Source organism: Physella acuta, unplaced genomic scaffold (genome assembly GCF_028476545.2).
Source record: "Physella acuta isolate Inbredline_101_S28 unplaced genomic scaffold, ASM2847654v3 ptg001326l, whole genome shotgun sequence".
In the NCBI taxonomy this organism is placed as follows: domain Eukaryota; kingdom Metazoa; phylum Mollusca; class Gastropoda; family Physidae; genus Physella; species Physella acuta.
Genome location: NW_026732841.1, coordinates 242885 through 263320, shown reverse-complemented (window position 1 = coordinate 263320; position 20436 = coordinate 242885). Strand labels below are relative to the sequence as shown.

At 43.2% G+C, this 20436-nt stretch overlaps 2 protein-coding genes across 2 annotated transcripts; both read right to left on the bottom strand.

The window, feature by feature from the left end:
• Positions 1-215: 215 nt before the first annotated feature.
• LOC131958401 (uncharacterized) lies at positions 216-7721 on the bottom strand. The gene is made up of 9 exons (XM_059323410.1): positions 7421-7721; positions 5807-5978; positions 4128-4209; positions 3556-3700; positions 2626-2799; positions 2313-2468; positions 1585-1694; positions 1337-1386; positions 216-694 (listed from the first exon to the last, which is right to left on the bottom strand). Exons 2-9 carry the CDS (start codon positions 5963-5965, stop codon positions 494-496), a joined length of 1077 nt encoding a protein of 358 aa, XP_059179393.1. The 5' UTR covers positions 5966-5978; positions 7421-7721; the 3' UTR covers positions 216-493.
• Positions 7722-7909: 188 nt separating this feature from the next.
• LOC131958410 (uncharacterized) lies at positions 7910-19508 on the bottom strand. Its single transcript, XM_059323428.1, has 9 exons — positions 19376-19508; positions 18093-18264; positions 15441-15522; positions 14925-15069; positions 11974-12147; positions 11351-11506; positions 9051-9160; positions 8447-8496; positions 7910-8236 (listed from the first exon to the last, which is right to left on the bottom strand). Exons 2-9 carry the CDS (start codon positions 18249-18251, stop codon positions 7910-7912), a joined length of 1203 nt encoding a protein of 400 aa, XP_059179411.1. The 5' UTR covers positions 18252-18264; positions 19376-19508.
• Positions 19509-20436: the final 928 nt, after the last annotated feature.

Here is a 20436-nt window from a genome sequence, read left to right as displayed (position 1 = left end):
CAAAGGGAAGTAACAAAGTAAATGATACGGCGATAAAGTTAGCCAGATCACCCATAGAAAGGGAAGTGTCAAGGTAAATTTTATGCAGTAGGTTACAAAAAAATAACGTTCCGGAGTGGACAATACAAAGAGACAGACATACAGACAGACATATAGACAGAAACAGACCAACTGACAGCAAGAAATGACGTCACGCTGACCCATTTTATGATGTCTCATAAAAATTGTATTCCTATTTCTCGATGTTCACATTCACACTTTTTAACTAATCAAAGACTTGGCAAGATGAATCGACAGCTTCTGAAGTCTTCTCACAAGATGGACGCCATGTATGAGAGCAATAGCCGCTCTGTAAACATTTGGACTCATCTACACCATGGGATGTGACAAGCTTCAGGTCTGATGTCATCTGATGTCACCTGATGTCACTTGATGTCATCTGATGTCATCTGATGTCATCTGATGTCATCTGATGTCACCTGATGTCTTCCATTCAATCACGTTCACGGACAGTCACTAAGACGCCCATCATGGTGCCCTTGAGGTAGGCCCTCGTGTTCCGACGGCTGACGATGTGTTCGCTGCTGACGTTGATGCGGGAGAGGCTGGCCTTGAGCTGGTGGATGTAGTTCTCAGAGATAGCGGACAGGTCAGCCCGGGGCTTGGGGCTAGCGTACTTCAGCGTGATCCCGTGCTGCAAGACAACTTACGTCACACAGTGCTCAACATTTGCGTCACAGTACGTCACACAACGGTCAAGTCGTATGTCATATAACGGTCAAATCGTACGTCATATAACGGTCAAATCGTACGTCATATAACGGTCAAATCGTACGTCATATAACGGTCAAATCGTACGTCATATAACGGTCAAATCGTACGTCATATAACGGTCAAATCGTACGTCATACAACGGTCAAATCGTACGTCATACAACAGTATGACCCACTTTTTGTCAACCACAAGGACCCAGAAGGACCCAGAAGGACCCAGAAGGACCATGTCCTACCAGGACCCATGTTTGTAAGTTCACCTGATATAGGTTAAACGCGTGTATGCTGGGGAGGGGAGGTGTGGGAGGGGAGGTGTCGGAGGGGAGGTGTGGGGGGAGGTGTGGGAGGGGAGGTGTGGGGGAGGTGTGGGGGAGGTGTGGTGATAGGTGTGGGAGGGGAGGTGTGGGGGAGATGTCGGAGGGGAGATGTCGGAGGGGAGGTTAGGGAGTGGAGGTGTGGGAGGGGAGGTGTCGGAGGCTTGGAAGAGAGCCTAATGTCAGCATCAACAAGACATCTAATTAATTAATGATGAATCTAATTAACAATCAGCTGCCACTTTTTACCTGGTGGTCCTGTGGTCTTTGGTCGTCCTCTTCTGATGTTTGTTTTGGATCTGTGGAGAAATACATCGTTACATGCCACGCCCACCAGCTGTCAACTGCCATATGCCCCGCCCACCGACTGTCAACTGGTACATGCCCAGCCCACTAATTGTCAACTGTCAACACCCACCTGTCGTGCCCCTCCCATTTATCAATCACACCCACATGTCAACTGTTCACGCCCCTCCCATTTTATCAACCACACCCACCTGTCGGGGGTTTCTCCGTACACACGTTGTCAAGCGCCCCCACCCCCTGGCTGAGCAGCCATTTTTCTGTCTGTGACTTGTTCTGTTTGATGCGCTCTCGTACGGACGCGCTGTCGATGGAAACATCACAATAAAACCACATCAAATGGTTGTGGGCAACATCACAATAAAACCACATCAAATGGTTGTGGGTAACATCACAATAAAATCACATCAAATTGTTGTGGGCAACATCACAATAAAACCACATCAAATGGTTGTGGGCAACATCACAATAAAATCACATCAAATGGTTGTGGGAAACATCACAATAAAACCACATCAAATGGTTGTGGGCAATACCACAATAAAACCACATCAAATGGTTGTGGGCAACACCACAATAAAAACACATCAAATGGTTGTGGGAAACATCACAATAAAACCACATCAAATGGTTGTGGGAAACATCACAATAAAACCACATCAAATGGTTGTGGGCAACATCACAATAAAACCACATCAAATGGTTGTGGGCAACATCACAATAAAACCACATCAAATGGTTGTGGGAAACATCACAATAAAACTAAATGTAACCGTATGTTGGCCACCTAGCCTTATGTAAGTGTCACATGTCACATAAAACCCACCTCGCTATCTGTGAATGTCACATAAAACCCACCTCGCCACCTGTGAATGTCACATAAAACCCACCTCGCCATCTGTGAATGTCAGATAAAACCCACCTCGCCATCTGTGCATGCCACCAAGACACGATGAGAATGAGTGAAGCCTGTCTACTGCTAGAGTTATTGACTGCCCTCAAAGCACCTGCAATGCTCTCAAAGACACAAATTGCTGAGTTGGCACTGAGCTGGATCAAAGCTACAACAGTGGCAAATCTGTAGGGGAGGGGCGGGGGCGGGGGGGGGATTAGCAGGTGACTCACATTGGCACATTATATCTAGACATTGACACGTCCCATCTAGACATTGACACGTCCCATTTAGACATTGACATGTCATATCTGGATGACCTTTGACCCACTGACCCACTGACCTGTTGAGCATAACAAAGACTAAACACAACTTGGGACTTTTCTGTTTTGATGCAAGTCTCCATTGAACTTTGACCCCTGATGCCGGTATTTGGGCACGGTTCAAGGCCTTTTTCATGGCGATGATTTTATCTTTGTACCTCACAATGGTGGATATTTTACCCTCAGTCAGTTTGCTGGGGAACAAGAGGAAAACATACGGGGGGGGGGGAGGTTTGAGGTTAGAGGGGGTGGGGGAGACTGGCATGTTTGTCTTTCACTTTATCAGTCAGATAATTAAATAACATGTTATATATCAACACCACACAACTTATAGGAAGCCCCTGTGACTTGACTAAATCATCTGAAGCCCATGTGACTTGACTAAATCATCTGAAGCCCATGTGACTTGACTAAATCATCTGAAGCTATTGTGACTTGACTAAATCATCTGAAGCCCATGTGACGTGACTAAATCACATGAAGCCCATGTGACTTGACTAAATCATCTGAAGCCCATGTGACCTGACTAAATCATCTGAAGCCCATGTGACTTGACTAAATCATCTGAAGCCCATGTGACTTGACTAAATCACATGAAGCCCATGTGACTTGACTAAATCATCTGAAGCCCATGTGACCTGACTAAATCATCTGAAGCCCATGTGACTTGACAAAGGGCTAGAGCCACCCCACGCCACTCAAATGTTTTGGGCAGTTTCTCCTTGCTTCCCTTTCCCTTGACCTACTCCAGGTCAGGCTGACCCAGTCCATCCTGGCCTGGCTGATTTGTGGGACGTAATAAATGCCTGTTACCCCCCCCCCCCCCCAACCACACACACCCTTACTTGCAGGGACCTACTTGTCTAAATGCCTGTTACCCCACCCCACCACCACACACACCCTTACTTGCAGGGACCTACTTGTCTAAATGCCTGCTTTCAGGGACCTACTTGTCTAAATTAGCAATCAAGCTGGCATATCCGATGACGTCATGTTTATGAACGACCTGATCTGTATCCATCCACTCCTCTGTGAAATATTCCGGTCGACTTTTGATGCATTCTTCAGAAAATGGCGGGAATGATGTACGTATAGCTGCAACAAGAACATGGGTCACAGCTCTGGTGGGTGGGGGGGGGGGGGGGGATATAGCCGGATCACAACTTTCTGGGTGGGGGGATTTTGAAAAGGTGAGGTAGATTTCAATTGTAGGTTTGGCAGGAGGGGGGGGGGTGTAGGGAGGAGGGGAGGTTTAGGTTGGAGGGGAGGTTTGGTCAGATTTTACTGCTCAGTGTTCCCATTTTGTTAGACTCGCGCTTTAACAAATACAATCAATCAAGGACAGTAACCCAACATGTCTTACGACACAAACAAGGACAGTAACCCAGCCTGTCTTACGATACAATCAAACAAGGACAGCAACCCAACATGTCTTACGATACAAACAAGGGCAGTAACCCAACCTGTCTTACGATACAAACAAGGGCAGTAACCCAACCTAATGATACAGTCTAGCACTTGCCTCCCTTAGACCTGTATGGCTGATGGTGTCTAAGCTTGACCTGGTAGCTGGGCAGGTTGTCTGTCGGACGGAAGACGCCAATCTGCAGGCAAAAGTCATCATTTATACTGGCAAAACTCATCATTTATACAGGCAAAACTCATCATTTATACAGGCAAAAGTCATCATTTATACAGGCAAAAGTCATCATTTATACAGGCAAAAGTCATCATTTATACTGGCAAAAGTCATCATTTATACAGGCAAAAGTCATCATTTATACAGGCAAAATCCATTATTTATACAGGCAAAAGTCATCATTTATACAGGCAAAAGTCATCATTTATACAGGCAAAAGTCATCATTTATACAGGCAAAAGTCATCATTTATACAGGCAAAATCCATTATTTATACAGGCAAAAGTCATCATTTATACAGGCAAAAGTCATCATTTATACAGGCAAAAGTCATCATTTATACAGGCAAAATCCATTATTTATACAGGCAAAAGTCATCATTTATACAGGCAAAAGTCATCATTTATACAGGCAAAATCCATTATTTATACAGGCAAAAGTCATCATTTATACAGGCAAAAGTCATCATTTATACAGGCAAAAGTCATCATTTATACAGACAAAAGTCATCATTTATACAGGCAAAAGTCATCAGTTATACAGGCAAAATCCATTATTTATACTGGCAAAAGTCATCATTTATACAGGCAAAAGTCATCAGTTATACTGGCAAAAGTCATCATTTATACAGGCAAAAGTCATCATTTATACAGGCAAAATCCATTATTTATACAGGCAAAAGTCATCATTTATACAGGCAAAAGTCATCATTTATACAGGCAAAATCCATTATTTATACAGGCAAAAGTCATCATTTATACAGGCAAAAGTCATCATTTATACAGGCAAAAGTCATCATTTATACAGGCAAAATCCATTATTTATACAGGCAAAAGTCATCATTTATACAGGCAAAAGTCATCAGTTATACAGGCAAAATCCATTATTTATACTGGCAAAAGTCATCATTTATACAGGCAAAAGTCATCAGTTATACTGGCAAAAGTCATCATTTATACAGGCAAAAGTCATCATTTATACTGGCAAAAGTCATCATTTATACAGGCAAAAGTCATCATTTATACAGGCAAAAGTCATCAGTTATACAGGCAAAATCCATTATTTATACTGGCAAAAGTCATCATTTATACAGGCAAAAGTCATCAGTTATACTGGCAAAAGTCATCATTTATACAGGCAAAAGTCATCATTTATACAGGCAAAATCCATTATTTATACAGGCAAAAGTCATCATTTATACTGGCAAAAGTCATCATTTATACAGGCAAAATCCATTATTTATACAGGCAAAAGTCATCATTTATACAGGCAAAAGTCATCATTTATACAGGCAAAAGTCATCATTTATACAGGCAAAAGTCATCATTTATACAGGCAAAAGTCATCATTTATACAGGAAAAAGTCATCAGTTATACTTTTCTTTAGAGACACTAGAAAAAGCAGGCACTATTATAACCTTCACTCGGGATATTGTTAGGTTCAAATATAACTTCAAATGTCATTTGAAATATAACTTCAAATGTCATTTGAAATATAACTTCAAATGTCATTTGAAATGTAACTCAAATGTAACTACAAATGTAACTACAAATGTAACCACCCCTCTTTTGCCCAAGATTATCGTCTGCTTGCAGTTTTCTGTCAAGATGGCATTTTCCTTCCTCTTCCTCCTCTCCTCCCTCGCGCGGGTCCTCATCTGCTGCTTGTCGTCGTACACCGGAAGTGGCCGCCGCCAACTGTCAAACGTTGATTTAAACATGGCGTCCTGGGACCTACATCAACAACAGTAAGTTGGTGTTAGATGACCTACATCAACAACAGTAAGTTGGTGTTAGATGACCTACATCAACAACAGTAAGTTGGTGTTAGATGACCTACATCAACAACAGTAATTTGGTGTTAGATGACCTACATCAGCTAGGTACTTAGTAATAACCCCATTTTCGTCACTTAAGTACTAATACAACTAGACTACCGGACAATTAGACTACCGGACAATTAGACTACCGGACAATTACACTACCGGACAATTAGACTACCGGACAATTAGACTACCGGACAATTAGACTACCGTACAATTAAACTACCGGACAATTAGACTACCGGACAATTAGACTACCGGACAATTAGACTACCGGACAATTAGACTACCGTACAATTAGACTACCGGACAATTAGACTACCGTACAATTAGACTACCGGACAATTAGACTACCGTACAATTAGACTACCGGACAATTAGACTACCGTACAATTAGACTACCGGACAATTAGACTACCAGACAACTAGACTACTGTACAATTAGACTACCGAACAATTAGACTACCGGAATTAGACTACCGGACAATTAGACTACCGGACAATTAGACCACCGTACAATTAGACTCCCGGAATTAGACTACCGGACAATTAGACTACCGGACAATTAGACTACCGGAATTAGACTACCGTACAATTAGACTACCGGACAATTAGACTACCGGAATTAGACTACCGGACAATTAGACTACCGGACAATTAGACCACCGGACAATTAGACTACCGGACAATTAGACCACCGGACAATTAGACTACCGGACAATTAGACATTTAGCAGTGATTCTTCCAGACTTTTCACTCCGGGGGGGGGGGGGGGAGAGGCATGGCACTTGAAATTTTCGCTGGGGGGGAGGGGGGACTTTTAAAAGTATATATTTTCTATATAAATTCCATTGTGTTCGGGGGTTGGGGGGGGGCGAAAGAAACTCTGACTGTCGGACAATTAGACCAGGGGCGTAGCGAGGGGGGGGGGTGCGGACCGCACCGGGTGACACCATTTAGGGGGATGACACCAAGGCAAAAAATAGCAAAATATATAGAGAAAAACTTGAGGGGGGGGGGTGCAAATCGAAAGTTTGAGGGGGGGGGGGCGCAAATCGAAATCTTGAAAGTTTGTCCCCGGGAAGTGTCGCTACGCCTCTGGGGATGACACCATTATGTGCCGCACCGGGTGACACCCGACCTCGCTACGCCACTGAATTAGACTACCGGACAATTAGACTACCGGACAATTAGACTACCGGACAATTAGACTACCGGACAATTAGACTACCGGACAATTAGACTATTTACAAATTGTACTCAAGCTCCTTAGGTTATCTTGCTCTATTGACCCGAATCGTATTTATTTACCTAGCTGAAATCGTAATCCAGACGTTTCTCCTAACCACCTACCGAAAATTGAGTTCAAATCCAGGTCAGACCTACATGCCTGACGGAGATGTGCCGAGCCATGTAAATTGTTGTAAAGCCAACTTGGGTCGTGAGAAAGGAAATGACCCGCGTCAAGGGTAGGGTCAGGGTCAGGTTTTGGTCTCTTCCGTGTTCAAGAGGTCGTGTTCGGGAATTTCCCTTTTCGTTTGCTTCAAGTTTGTGTAAAGGCTGTCTATCATGTGCTGCTGTGCTGCTATGGTGTTGTGTTGTTCTATGGAGCTGAGGTGTTCTGTTGTTCGATGGTGCTGAGGTGTTATGGTGTTATGGTGTTGTGTTGTTCTAAGGTGCTGAGATGTTATGGTGTTGTGGTTCTATGGTGCTATGGTGTTGTGCTTCAGATATGACGTAATGGTGAAGTGCTATGGGGTCTCAGGAAAATGGAAACGAATCTGTCAGAATAAAGGCTAGCATCTTTTTGTGGGCGTGGTTAAACAAATTTTGTGGGCGTGGTTAAGCAAATTCATCAGCATGTTTGATCACGGCCATGACAGCCAGTGCTACGGACTTAAAGCCGTGCTTCTTGTGGCTGCTGTCGTGGCTCATGTTGTGCTTCTGTTGGTGGCTGTCGTGTCTCATGTTGTGCTTCTGTTGGTGGCTGTCGTGTCTCATGTTGTGCTTCTGTTGGTGGCTGTCGTGTCTCATGTTGGGCTTCTGGCGGCGGCTGTCGTGGCCCTTATTGTGCCGAGGCGGGCTGGGCTGTCTGGGTTTGCTGGCAGTCGGCGTCAGCGTCATGTCACCCCGCTTCTTGCCCTGCGTCAGCTTCAGCGTCATGCCAGCCTGTAGATCACGTCATACGGAGCTCAACTGACGTCACACATGGGATACACGTCACGCAACCTAACACATGCTACGTCATACTTTGCTCAAAAGCTACGTCATACAATGCTCAAATGTTACAATCTTGCATTCATTAAAGTGACACATATAAAACTGAGAGTGACACCTTTAATGGTGAGAGTGACACCTTTACAGGTGGCAATGTTTTACCTGAACATCTGGAGGCTTGCTACCAGTCTCTGTCACATAGCTTTGTGAATCTGCGGAGATACAGATAGTTGCAAGCCACGCCCCCTTTATTACATACCACGCCCTCCTTCACATGAGATGCCCTTCGTCACGCCATTCATATTTACCATCCATCACAAGCCACACCCACTTATTCTCAACAGCTGTTTGTTTCTCAAGCTAACATCATTGCCCCATGCTCCGCCCACTGCCTGTAAACTGTCCTCCATATCACATATCTGTCCAACCACAACCTCCCCGCGTGTTAGGCTGACCACATATCAACTGTTCACGCCCCTCCCATTTTATCAATCACACCCACATGTCAACTGTTCACGCCCCTCCCATTTTATCAATCACACCCACATGTCAACTGTTCACGCCCCTCGCATTTTATCAATCACACCCACATGTCAACTGTTCACGCCCCTCCCATTTTATCAATCACACCCACATGTCAACTGTTCACGCCCCTCGCATTTTATCAATCACACCCACATGTCAACTGTTCACGCCCCTCGCATTTTATCAATCACACCCACATGTCAACTGTTCACGCCCCTCCCATTTTATCAACCACACCCACCTGTCGGGGTTTTCTCCGTACACACGTTGTCAAGCGCCCCCACCCCCTGGCTGAGCAGCCATTTTTCTGTCTGTGACTTGTTCTGTTTGATGCGCTCTCGTACGGACGCGCTGTCGATGGAAACATCACAATAAAACCACATCAAGTGGTTGTGGGCAACATCACAATAAAACCACATCAAATGGTTGTGGGCAACATCACAATAAAACCACATCAAATGGTTGTGGGCAATACCACAATAAAACCACATCAAATGGTTGTGGGCAATACCACAATAAAACCACATCAAATGGTTGTGGGCAATACCACAATAAAACCACATCAAATGGTTGTGGGCAATACCACAATAAAACCACATCAAATGGTTGTGGGCAACATCACAATAAAACCACATCAAATGGTTGTGGGCAACACCCCAATAAAATCACATCAAATGGTTGTGGGAAATATCACAATAAAACCACACCAAATGGTTGTGGGAAATACCACAATAAAACCACATCAAATGGTTGTGGGCAACACCACAATAAAACCACATCAAATGGTTGTGGGAAACATCATAATAAAACCACATCAAATGGTTGTGGGCAATACCACAATAAAACCACATCAAATGGTTGTGGGCAATACCACAATAAAACCACATCAAATGGTTGTGGGCAACATCACAATAAAACCACATCAAATGGTTGTGGGCAATACCACAATAAAACCACATCAAATGGTTGTGGGCAATACCACAATAAAACCACATCAAATGGTTGTGGGCAATACCACAATAAAACCACATCAAATGGTTGTGGGCAATACCACAATAAAACCACATCAAATGGTTGTGGGCAACATCACAATAAAACCACATCAAATGGTTGTGGGCAACACCACAATAAAATCACATCAAATGGTTGTGGGAAATATCACAATAAAACCACACCAAATGGTTGTGGGAAATACCACAATAAAACCACATCAAATGGTTGTGGGCAACACCACAATAAAACCACATCAAATGGTTGTGGGAAACATCACAATAAAACCACATCAAATGGTTGTGGGAAACATCACAATAAAATCACATCAAATGGTTGTGGGCAAAATCACAATAAAACCACATTAAATCGTTGTGGGCAACATCACAATAAAACCACATCAAATGGTTGTGGGCAATACCACAATAAAACCACATCAAATGGTTGTGGGCAATACCACAATAAAACCACATCAAATGGTTGTGGGCAACATCACAATAAAACCACATCAAATGGTTGTGGGCAATACCACAATAAAACCACATCAAATGGTTGTGGGCAATACCACAATAAAACCACATCAAATGGTTGTGGGCAATACCATAATAAAACCACATCAAATGGTTGTGGGCAATACCACAATAAAACCACATCAAATGGTTGTGGGCAATACCACAATAAAACCACATCAAATGGTTGTGGGAAACACCACAATAAAACCACATCAAATGGTTGTGGGCAACACCACAATAAAACCACATCAAATGGTTGTGGGCAATACCACAATAAAACCACATCAAATGGTTGTGGGCAATACCACAATAAAACCACATCAAATGGTTGTGGGCAACATCACAATAAAACCACATCAAATGGTTGTGGGCAATACCACAATAAAACCACATCAAATGGTTGTGGGCAATACCACAATAAAACCACATCAAATGGTTGTGGGCAATACCATAATAAAACCACATCAAATGGTTGTGGGCAATACCACAATAAAACCACATCAAATGGTTGTGGGCAATACCACAATAAAACCACATCAAATGGTTGTGGGAAACACCACAATAAAACCACATCAAATGGTTGTGGGAAACACCACAATAAAACCACATCAAATGGTTGTGGGCAATACCACAATAAAACCACATCAAATGGTTGTGGGCAATACCACAATAAAACCACATCAAATGGTTGTGGGAAACACCACAATAAAACCACATCAAATGGTTGTGGGCAACAACACAATAAAACCACATCAAATGGTTGTGGGTAACATCACAATAAAACTAAATGTAACCCTATGTTAGCCACCTAGCCTTATCTAAGTGTCACATGTCACATAAAACCCACCTCGCTATCTGTGAATGTCACATAAAACCCACCTCGCCATCTGTGAATGGCACATAAAACCCACCTCGCCATCTGTGAATGGCACATAAAACCCACCTCGCCATCTGTGAATGGCACATAAAACCCACCTCGCCATCTGTGAATGGCACATAAAACCCACCTCGCCATCTGTGAATGTCAGATAAAACCCACCTCGCCATCTGTGAATGCCACCAAGACACGATGAGAATGAGTGAAGCCTGTCTACTGCCAGAGTTATTGACTGCCCTCAAAGCACCTGCAATGCTCTCAAAGACACAAATTGCTGAGTTGGCACTGAGCTGGATCAAAGCTACAACAGTGGCATATCTGTAGGGGAGGGGCGGGGGGGGGGGGATTAGCAGGTGACTCACATTGGCACATTATATCTAGACATTGACACGTCCCATTTAGACATTGACACATTAGAAATTGACACATCTCGTCTAGATATTGACATGTCCCATTTAGACATTGACACGTCCCATTTAGACATTGACACTTCCCATTTAGACATTGACACGTCCATTTTAGACATTGACACGTCCCATTTAGACATTGACACTTTCCATTTAGACATTGACACGTCCCAGTAAGACATTGACACGTCCAATTTAGACATTGACACGTCCCATTTAGACATTGACACATTAGACATTGACACGTCCCATTTAGACATTGACACTTCCCATTTAGACATTGACACGTCCCAGTTAGACATTGACACGTCCCATTTAGACATTGACACGTCCCATCTAGACATTGACATGTCATACTTGACCCACTGACCCACTGACCTGTTGAGCATGACATAGGCTAAACACAAGGTTGGACTTTTCTGTTTTGATGCAAGTCTCCATTGAACTTTGACCCCTGATGCCGGTATTTGGGCACGGTTCAAGGCCTTTTTCATGGCGATGATTTTATCTTTGTACCTCACAATGGTGGATATTTTACCCTCAGTCAGTTTGCTGGGAAACAAGAGGAAAACATACGGGGGGGGGGAGGTTACCCTCAGTCAGTTTGCTGGGAAACAAGAGGAAAACGTACGGGGGGAGGGGGGGATTTGAGGGGGGGGGCAGGATGTGAAAATGACGCATACAATCAGAAAAATCGATTTATTTATGAAAAAGCCTAAAAAAAATATTTTTTTTCTATGACGCTTTTATTTTACAAAAACATCTATTTTTAGAATATCTGAACTGAAGGTGAACATGAATTTAAAAAAAAAATAAAATTGACCTAAATGTCTAAATGCATATTACCCCCCCCCCCTCCTCCACCACACACACACACACACACCCATACTTGCAGGGCTCCCGGTCAAAAACCCCCTGGACATAAACCCCCCGACATAAACCCCCTGGACAAAAAACCCCTGCGACATAAACCCCCTGGAAAAAAAAAACCCGCGATATAAACCCCCTGGACAAAACCCCCCCCGCGATATAAACCCCCTGGACAAAAACCCCCCAATTGAGGTTTATGTAAGGAAAAACTTAAGATGACGAGAAACAAAATTAATATAAAAATACAAAACAAACATGAGGAAAAAACTTTTATTTTTATTATAACTTTAAAAAGACAGATTGTGAGCGATGCCTCGCAAATACTCAATAATGGTGGACTCATTAAAATTTTTAACAACAGTTAAAATTCGAGAGCTGCTATCAATATATTTTTTGTTTTGTTTTGGTAAACAGTGACCTGAATTAATCTGTGTACAATAAACCTCTTGGAGAGATTGTTCCTTTTTAATAAAGTCAATAAATTTCCAAATATTTGGGTGGCAACATCCCATATGCGACTGAAAACTTCTGTGCCAGCCTTCAACTGAGCTGTTTGTTTTTGGCATATGGTCTTCAGCACGTGTGTGCATGTTCCACATGTCAAGTGGAAACAATGGCTGTCTCCGACCTCGACGTTGTGGTCTGCCAATATAGTAGTCCTCAAAGTAGTCTGCAATCGGCATTGCTTCTTGGGGGAAAATTTCCAATAATTTTTCAAAGGCATAACACATGTGTTCGATGGAAACAAAGGCCAACGCAGTTAGCATTCTGAGCTTGAGAGCAAATTCACTATCAACTTGGTAGAGTTGTTGAAGGCCAGAGTCCTGAATTTTTCTGTATATATTTTGGCTAAGATGGAAGAAACATCCTTTTACCTCACACTCTGGAAATACCCTTTCAACACTTTTTATCACAGCCATTTCAAAGTCAATCATAATAGAAATTGGTTGCAGGTTTGTGTTTAAGACCGTTAGCTGCTGTAAGAGTGCTGTGTATATTTCCTGTGTTTTGTTTTGAAGTAAGGCATAAACACATGGAACAGTCCGTCAATTGATCAATGCATGGACTCTGTACAGTTGTGAAAACAGTGCAGGAGCTGTTTTGAATGTACCATCCATAAACCAGAGCTGATTAACCTCCAATAACCTAAGGTTGTCCTTGGTTCCAAACAAAAACATCCTACCTTTTGATTTGGCACCGGAATCGAACAGAAGAAATTGTTGTCCATCTTGTGTCATTGTATTTTATTCAGGAATGATTATATCATCAACATTCCTTGGATCAGACAGTGGGTGTTTTAGCGTTTGACGTTGACGCCTGATGTTACGCCGTATGTGTGGAATCGAGGGCAGCTTGGCCTTAGCATCTTCCGTAATCGTAGTAATGGACTGAGTGATGATCTGCTGGGGTGTTGCTTCCGTTTCTTCTGCCAGTTGTTTCATCTGCTGCACTACTTTACACACTTCCAGTTGAGATGGATCTGGTCCATGCGAATGTTCATTACATCGTCCAACAAGCTGTTCACCATAAATCTTTATTTTTGCTTTGCATTCTGCCTTGTTGCGTCTTTTGGAACACTCAAATGACACAACGCCGTTCGCCAGATCTTTTTGCTTGACATAAACCTAGCCTTCAAAAATCACCTTTAAATTTCCTTTATTGGATTGAACGAACTCCATTCCAGAAAATATACGATTTGTCGAGAAACAAATTTGATTTTATATTTATACCATGCTTTTGTATGCCAAGGTGGATATGAACCAAGCTTCCGCCGGTGAATCCCTCACATCTTTTGAATTGTTTAGAATGTGTTGCTTTGATCCACACGGCTCCCACATGTGGATGCAGAGGCGTAGCGAGGGGGGGGGGGGGGCGGGGGGGGGACATATGTCCCCGGGCGCCGACCTTAGGGGGGGGGGCGCCAAATTGAAAGTTTGAGGGGGGGGTGCAAATGAAAAGTTCGAGGGGGGGGGGGTGCAAATCGAAAATTTGCTCCCGAGGGGGCACCAAATTGAAAGTATGTCCCCGGGCGCCGGGAAGGGTCGCTACGCCTCTGTGTGGATGACTTATATCTAAGGTGTTGTCGGTGCCCGATCTTTGATCAAATACAACTAAGGTCACTCCTTGATTTCGAAAAGCATTTTTTTTAGGTAGAAACTATTTTCTTAGTCGTAAAAAATTAATTTAATGTAATTTTTTTTAATTTCGTGGTTCACATCATCGTTATTTTTTCCTTATATAAACCTCAGTCCGGGGGTTATTATCCGGGGGGTTTATATCGCGGGGGGGGGGGGTGTCCAGGGGGTTTATGTCGCGGGGGGTTTTTGTCCAGGGGGTTTATGTCGGGGGGTTTATGTCCAGGGGGTTTTTGACCGGACACCTACTTGCAAAGGACCTACTTGTCTAAATGCCTGCTTTCAGGGACCTACTTGTCTAAATGCCTGCTTTCAGGGACCTACTTGTCTAAATTAGCAATCAAGCTGGCATATCCGATGACGTCATGTTTATGAACGACCTGATCTGTATCCATCCACTCCTCTGTGAAATATTCCGGTCGACTTTTGATGCATTCTTCAGAAAATGGCGGGAATGATGTACGTATAGCTGCAACAAGAACATGGGTCACAGCTCTGGTGGGTGGGGGGGGGGAGGGGGGGATATAGCTGGATCACAACTTTGTGGGTAGGGGGATGTAGCCAGATATTGAAAAGGTGAGGTAGATTTCAATTATACGTTTGGCAGGAGGGGGGGGGGGTTGTAGGGAGGAGGGGAGGTTAAGGGAGGAGGGGAGGTTTGGTCAGATTTTACTGCTCAGTGTTCCCATTTTGTTAGACTCGCGCTTTAACAAATACAATCAATCAAGGACAGTAACCCAAACTGTCTTACGATACAATCAAACAAGGACAGTAACCCAGCTTGTCCTACGATACAAACAAGGGCAGTAACCCAACCTAACGATACAGTCTAGCACTTGCCTCCCTTAGACCTGTATGGCTGATGGTGTCTAAGTTTGACCTGGTAGCTGGGCAGGTTGTCTGTCGGACGGAAGACGCCAATCTGCAGGCAAAACTCATCATTTATACAGGCAAAAGTCATCATTTATACAGGCAAAAGTCATCATTTATACAGGCAAAAGTCATCATTTATACAGGCAAAAGTCATCATTTATATAGGCAAAAGTCATCATTTATACAGGCAAAAGTCATCATTTATACAGGCAAAAGTCATCATTTATACTGGCAAAAGTCATCATTTATACAGGCAAAAGTCATCATTTATACAGGCAAAAGTCATCATTTATACAGGCAAAAGTCATCATTTATACAGGCAAAAGTCATCATTAATACCTTTTTTTAGAGATATTACTAGATAAAACATACAAAATTCAGCATTTATACAGGCGAAATTCATCATCTATACAGGCAAAATTCACTATTTATACCCTTCTTTACATACATTACTAGATAAAACAGGCAAAATTACATAATTTTTTTCCATTTCAATTTTCTTGAGTATTTTTATACTTAAAGGAAAATGTCACTTTAAGGTTAAATCAGGGTATTAAAAAAATCGCGCACCTATTGAACGAAAACAATATACGTATAGAAGCTCGTAAAATATTAGTACTTTATAAAAAAAAGACGTTGATTAAATCGATAAACAAACATCGCATTTTATGTCACAGTGCATTGTCATCGAGTCTATACCTACGTGAAACGTATCGGTCCTTTAGAAGTGACATTTTTGAGAAATAAGATATACCGTAAAAGTACTACTTACGGTGACCGCAAATTTCTCAAAATCTATAATAATAGTTTCGCTGTCTCTCTATCTATCTATCTGTCTGACAAGAACGCTCTAGAGAAAACACAAGGAATTTAAAAACCTGCACAGTAATTCGAAAAACGAAATATGACGTCGACACATTTAGCGTAGAGTAGAACATAATCTCAAACCAGAGAGTGCACACAGTAATGTAATGACGTCATTGAAACATTGAAAAAAAGGAAATGTTGTCTAATCTAAATGGTTTGCGTGAAGAGTTTCTTGCATACAATTCTTCGGGTAGGGGCGAAGCCCCACCCCCGCGTAAGAACGTCTGAGGGGGGTGGGGGTGGGGTGGGGGGGTTGAGTGGGGTGGTGGTTTTAATTTAGACTTTTTCCTCCCCGGAGAGGGGTGGGGGGTACTTGAAATTTTCGGGGGCGGGGGTAGAATTTTCGGGGAGGGGCGGACACTGGAAAAAGTATATAATTATATTTCGTTGAATGGGACGGTAGACATGTTTTTTTTAGGGGGGGGGGGGGGGGTTGTGGGTGGGGGGTGGGGGGAGGGGGGGTGTGTGGGGGGGGGGGGATGGGGGGTGAGTGGGGGGGGGGGTGGGGGGTGAGTGGGGGGGGGGTGGTTTTAATTTAGACTTTTTCCTCCCCGGAGAGGGGTGGGGGTACTTGAAATTTTCGGGGGCGGGGGTAGAATTTTCGGGGAGGGGGCGGACACTGGAAAAAGTATATAATTATATTTTGTTGAATGGGACGGTAGACATGCTTTTTTTTTGGGGGGGGGGGGTGGGTGGGGGGTGGGGGGGGTGGTGGTGTGTGTGTGGGGGGGGGGTGGGGGTGAGTGGGGGGGTGGTTTTAATTTAGACTTTTTCCTCCCCGGAGAGGGGTGAGGGTACTTGAAAATTTCGGGGGCGGGTGTAGAATTTTCGGGGAGGGGGCGGACACTGGAAAAAGTATATAATTATATTTCGTTGAATGGGACGGTAGACATGTTTTTTTTTGGGGGGGGGGGGGGGGGTGGGGGGTGGGGGTGGGGGGTGGTGTGTGTGTGGGGTGGTGTGTGTAGGGGTGGGGGTGGGGGGGGGGTGGTGTGTGGGGGGGTGGTGTGTGGGGGGGGTGGGGGGTTGGGGTGGTGTGGGTGGGGGTGTGGGTGGGGGTGGGGGTGGTGTGTGTGGGGGGGGGGTGGTTTTTGTTTAGAGAAAAGAGACAGCACTATCAACCTAGCGCCCGGTGTATCCTTCCTCAACGGGCCATTTTTCTCGTTTAAAGTATAAAATGGATTAAATTTTATACCTAAGTATAAATTTTGTTCACCAAACTTAAACGGTACTTTTGAAAATAATCTAAGTATAAGATCTTATACTTATTGTATATCGTTCCCACGTAAACAAAATAAAGTACCACTTCCGGTTATCGAAAATTGTCCAAAATATGATAGAAAACTACACATTTGACGAAATACTGAATATGCACTAAAGTGATCACGTTTACACACACAAAGACAGACAGACGGACAGGGTTGAAATTTCATATTTCTATGGCTTCGGAAGGTTGTAATTGGTCAAAATGTGTCCACATGTGTCCAAATGTGTCGACATGTGTCCAAATGTGTCCAAATGTGTCCAAATGTGTCCAAATCTCGAGTTTTCGCATCCTTTATATTCCGTACACGAAAAATATAGGAGGTGATACAAGGGTAAAAATGTAAAAAAAAAAAAATAAATGAACAAAAGAAAATGATTCATCTCGATCACAATACTTCATCTCTATATCGGAGAAAGTAAAAAGTGTAAGACCTAGTGACCTGTTGAAAGAAAAAAGAAAGACCTTAAGACCTGAGAATGACCTACCACTCTTTTGTTTATTTGGATTGTGTTCCTGCAGTTTTCTGTCAAGATGGCGTCTCCCTCCCTCTTCCTCCTCTCCTCCCTCGCGCGGGTCCTCATCTGCTGCTTGTGGTCGTACACCGGAAGTGGCCGCCGCCAACTGTCAAACGTTGATTTAAACATGGCGTCCTGGGACCTACATCAACAACAGTAAGTTGGTGTTAGATGACCTACATCAACAACAGTAAGTTGGTATTAGATGACCTACTTCAACAACAGTAAGTTGGTGTTAGGTGACGTAATCAACAACAGTAAGTTGGTGTTAGATGACCTACATCAAAAGTAAGTTGGTGTTAGGTGACGTAATCAACACGCCAAGTACGTTCTCGTTCTAAAACCAGCCCTACCAGCCCTAACAGTTGGTCAAGGCTGCAAGAACCAACCACGGCCTATGGGGTCATTGGACATGACCCATGTGGACATGACCCATGTGGACATGACCCATGTGACGAGAATTCTTATTGTTGACATGGATAAAAATCTTTTTTTTTTTTTTTTTTTTTTTTTTTTTTTTTTTTTTTTTTTAGATTTTGCAATCAAGGAAGGCGTTAAAACAACAACAAAAAAACTTAAGCCTAAAAATAAGTCAGAAATTTAATATTTTTAGAATCTATTGTCTTTGTTATTCAAGTTGCAAATCCAGATAACTTGAGAAAAAAATGTGTTGATATTAAGGCTACATTTCTATTTATTTTCACCAAGCCTAAGTTATAACCGGATGTTTCACTTTTGTAAGACAAAATATATTGATTGGCTGTACAGGAACTCCTTGTTATTTGTTTACAAAATTTTGAGGATAAAGTTTTTAAGTAACACAATGCTATTTTAAACCACATGACCTAGTTCCGCCATTTTGTTTACATTTGGTATAATACAATTTATGCTAGCCTATCCAATAACAGGGTGTCATTGTTTTATGTCGCCATTACCATGTAAAAACCAAATTGCTTTTGCCATTTTTAAAAATTGTGTTTAGATCTAATTACCGGAAACAAAAAACGTTGAAAAGTCCGAAAAACCAAACAGTCAGGATTTTATGCCTGTATTAGTTTTAATTACACCGTGCATGATTTTAAAAAAAATATTTAATGGGCCTCACGACTTAGTGACTATTCTCGCTCGATGTACCATTGGCTGTAGCGAAGCGGCAGGGTCACTTGAATCTAGCCAGTTATTTGCTAGTGTTACTTTACTCGGGGACAAAATAAAAGAATTCCCAAATTGTGCGTTTAGAAAAAAAAACTCACCAAGTTCGAATCGTGTTAGTCTAGTTTGTCTTGACGTGCTGGCACTAGTCTAGTTTGTCTTGACCTGCTTGCACTAGTCTAGTTTGTCTTGACGTGCTTGCACTAGTCTAGTTTGTCTTGACGTGCTTGCACTAGTCTAGTTTGTCTTGACGTGCTGGTCTAGTTTGTCTTGACGTGCTTGCACTAGTCTAGTTTGTCTTGACGTGCTTGCACTAGTCTAGTTTGTCTTGACGTGCTTGCACTAGTCTAGTTTGTCTTGAACTGCTGGCACTAGTCTAGTTTGTCTTGACCTGCTTGCACTAGTCTAGTTTGTCTTGACCTGCTGGTGCTGGTCTAGTTTGTCTTGACGTGCTTGCACTAGTCTAGTTTGTCTTGACGTGCTGGTCTAGTTTGTCTTGACGTGCTTGCACTAGTCTAGTTTGTCTTGAACTGCTGGCACTAGTCTAGTTTGTCTTGACGTGCTGGTCTAGTTTGTCTTGACGTGCTTGCACTAGTCTAGTTTGTCTTGAACTGCTGGCACTAGTCTAGTTTGTCTTGACGTGACAATCACAAGCTAGGATCGTCAGCTGAAACAATGGAAGTAACTCCACCCACAGCGCATTCCGTGTTCAATATGTGAGCACGGGAATTCCCACTTCTCATGTAAACATTTGTGTACAACATTCTTAGCTCAATCTACATTTGCTGCATTCGGTCAGTTGTCTTGGTTCGCCTGGTCCTTTTCTTTGTCAGGTAGGTCAATTGTCTTGCTAGGTTGGTCATTTACTTGGCCAAAGCTGGTCATTTACTTGACAAAACTGGTCATTTACTTGGCAAAACTGGTCATTTTTCACAGTGGCAAACTGGATCGTACGGATGTCTCCTGTAAGCTGGGGTGTCTGCTGTAAGCTGGGGGGTGTCTGCTGTAAGCTGGGGGGGGGGGTGTCTGCTGTAAGCTGGGGGGTGTCTGCTGTAAGCTGGGGGGTGTCTGCTGTAAGCTGGGGGGTGTCTCCTGTAAGCTGGGGGGTGTCTGCTGTAAGCTGGGGGGGGGTGTCTGCTGTAAGCTGGGGGGGGGGGGTGTC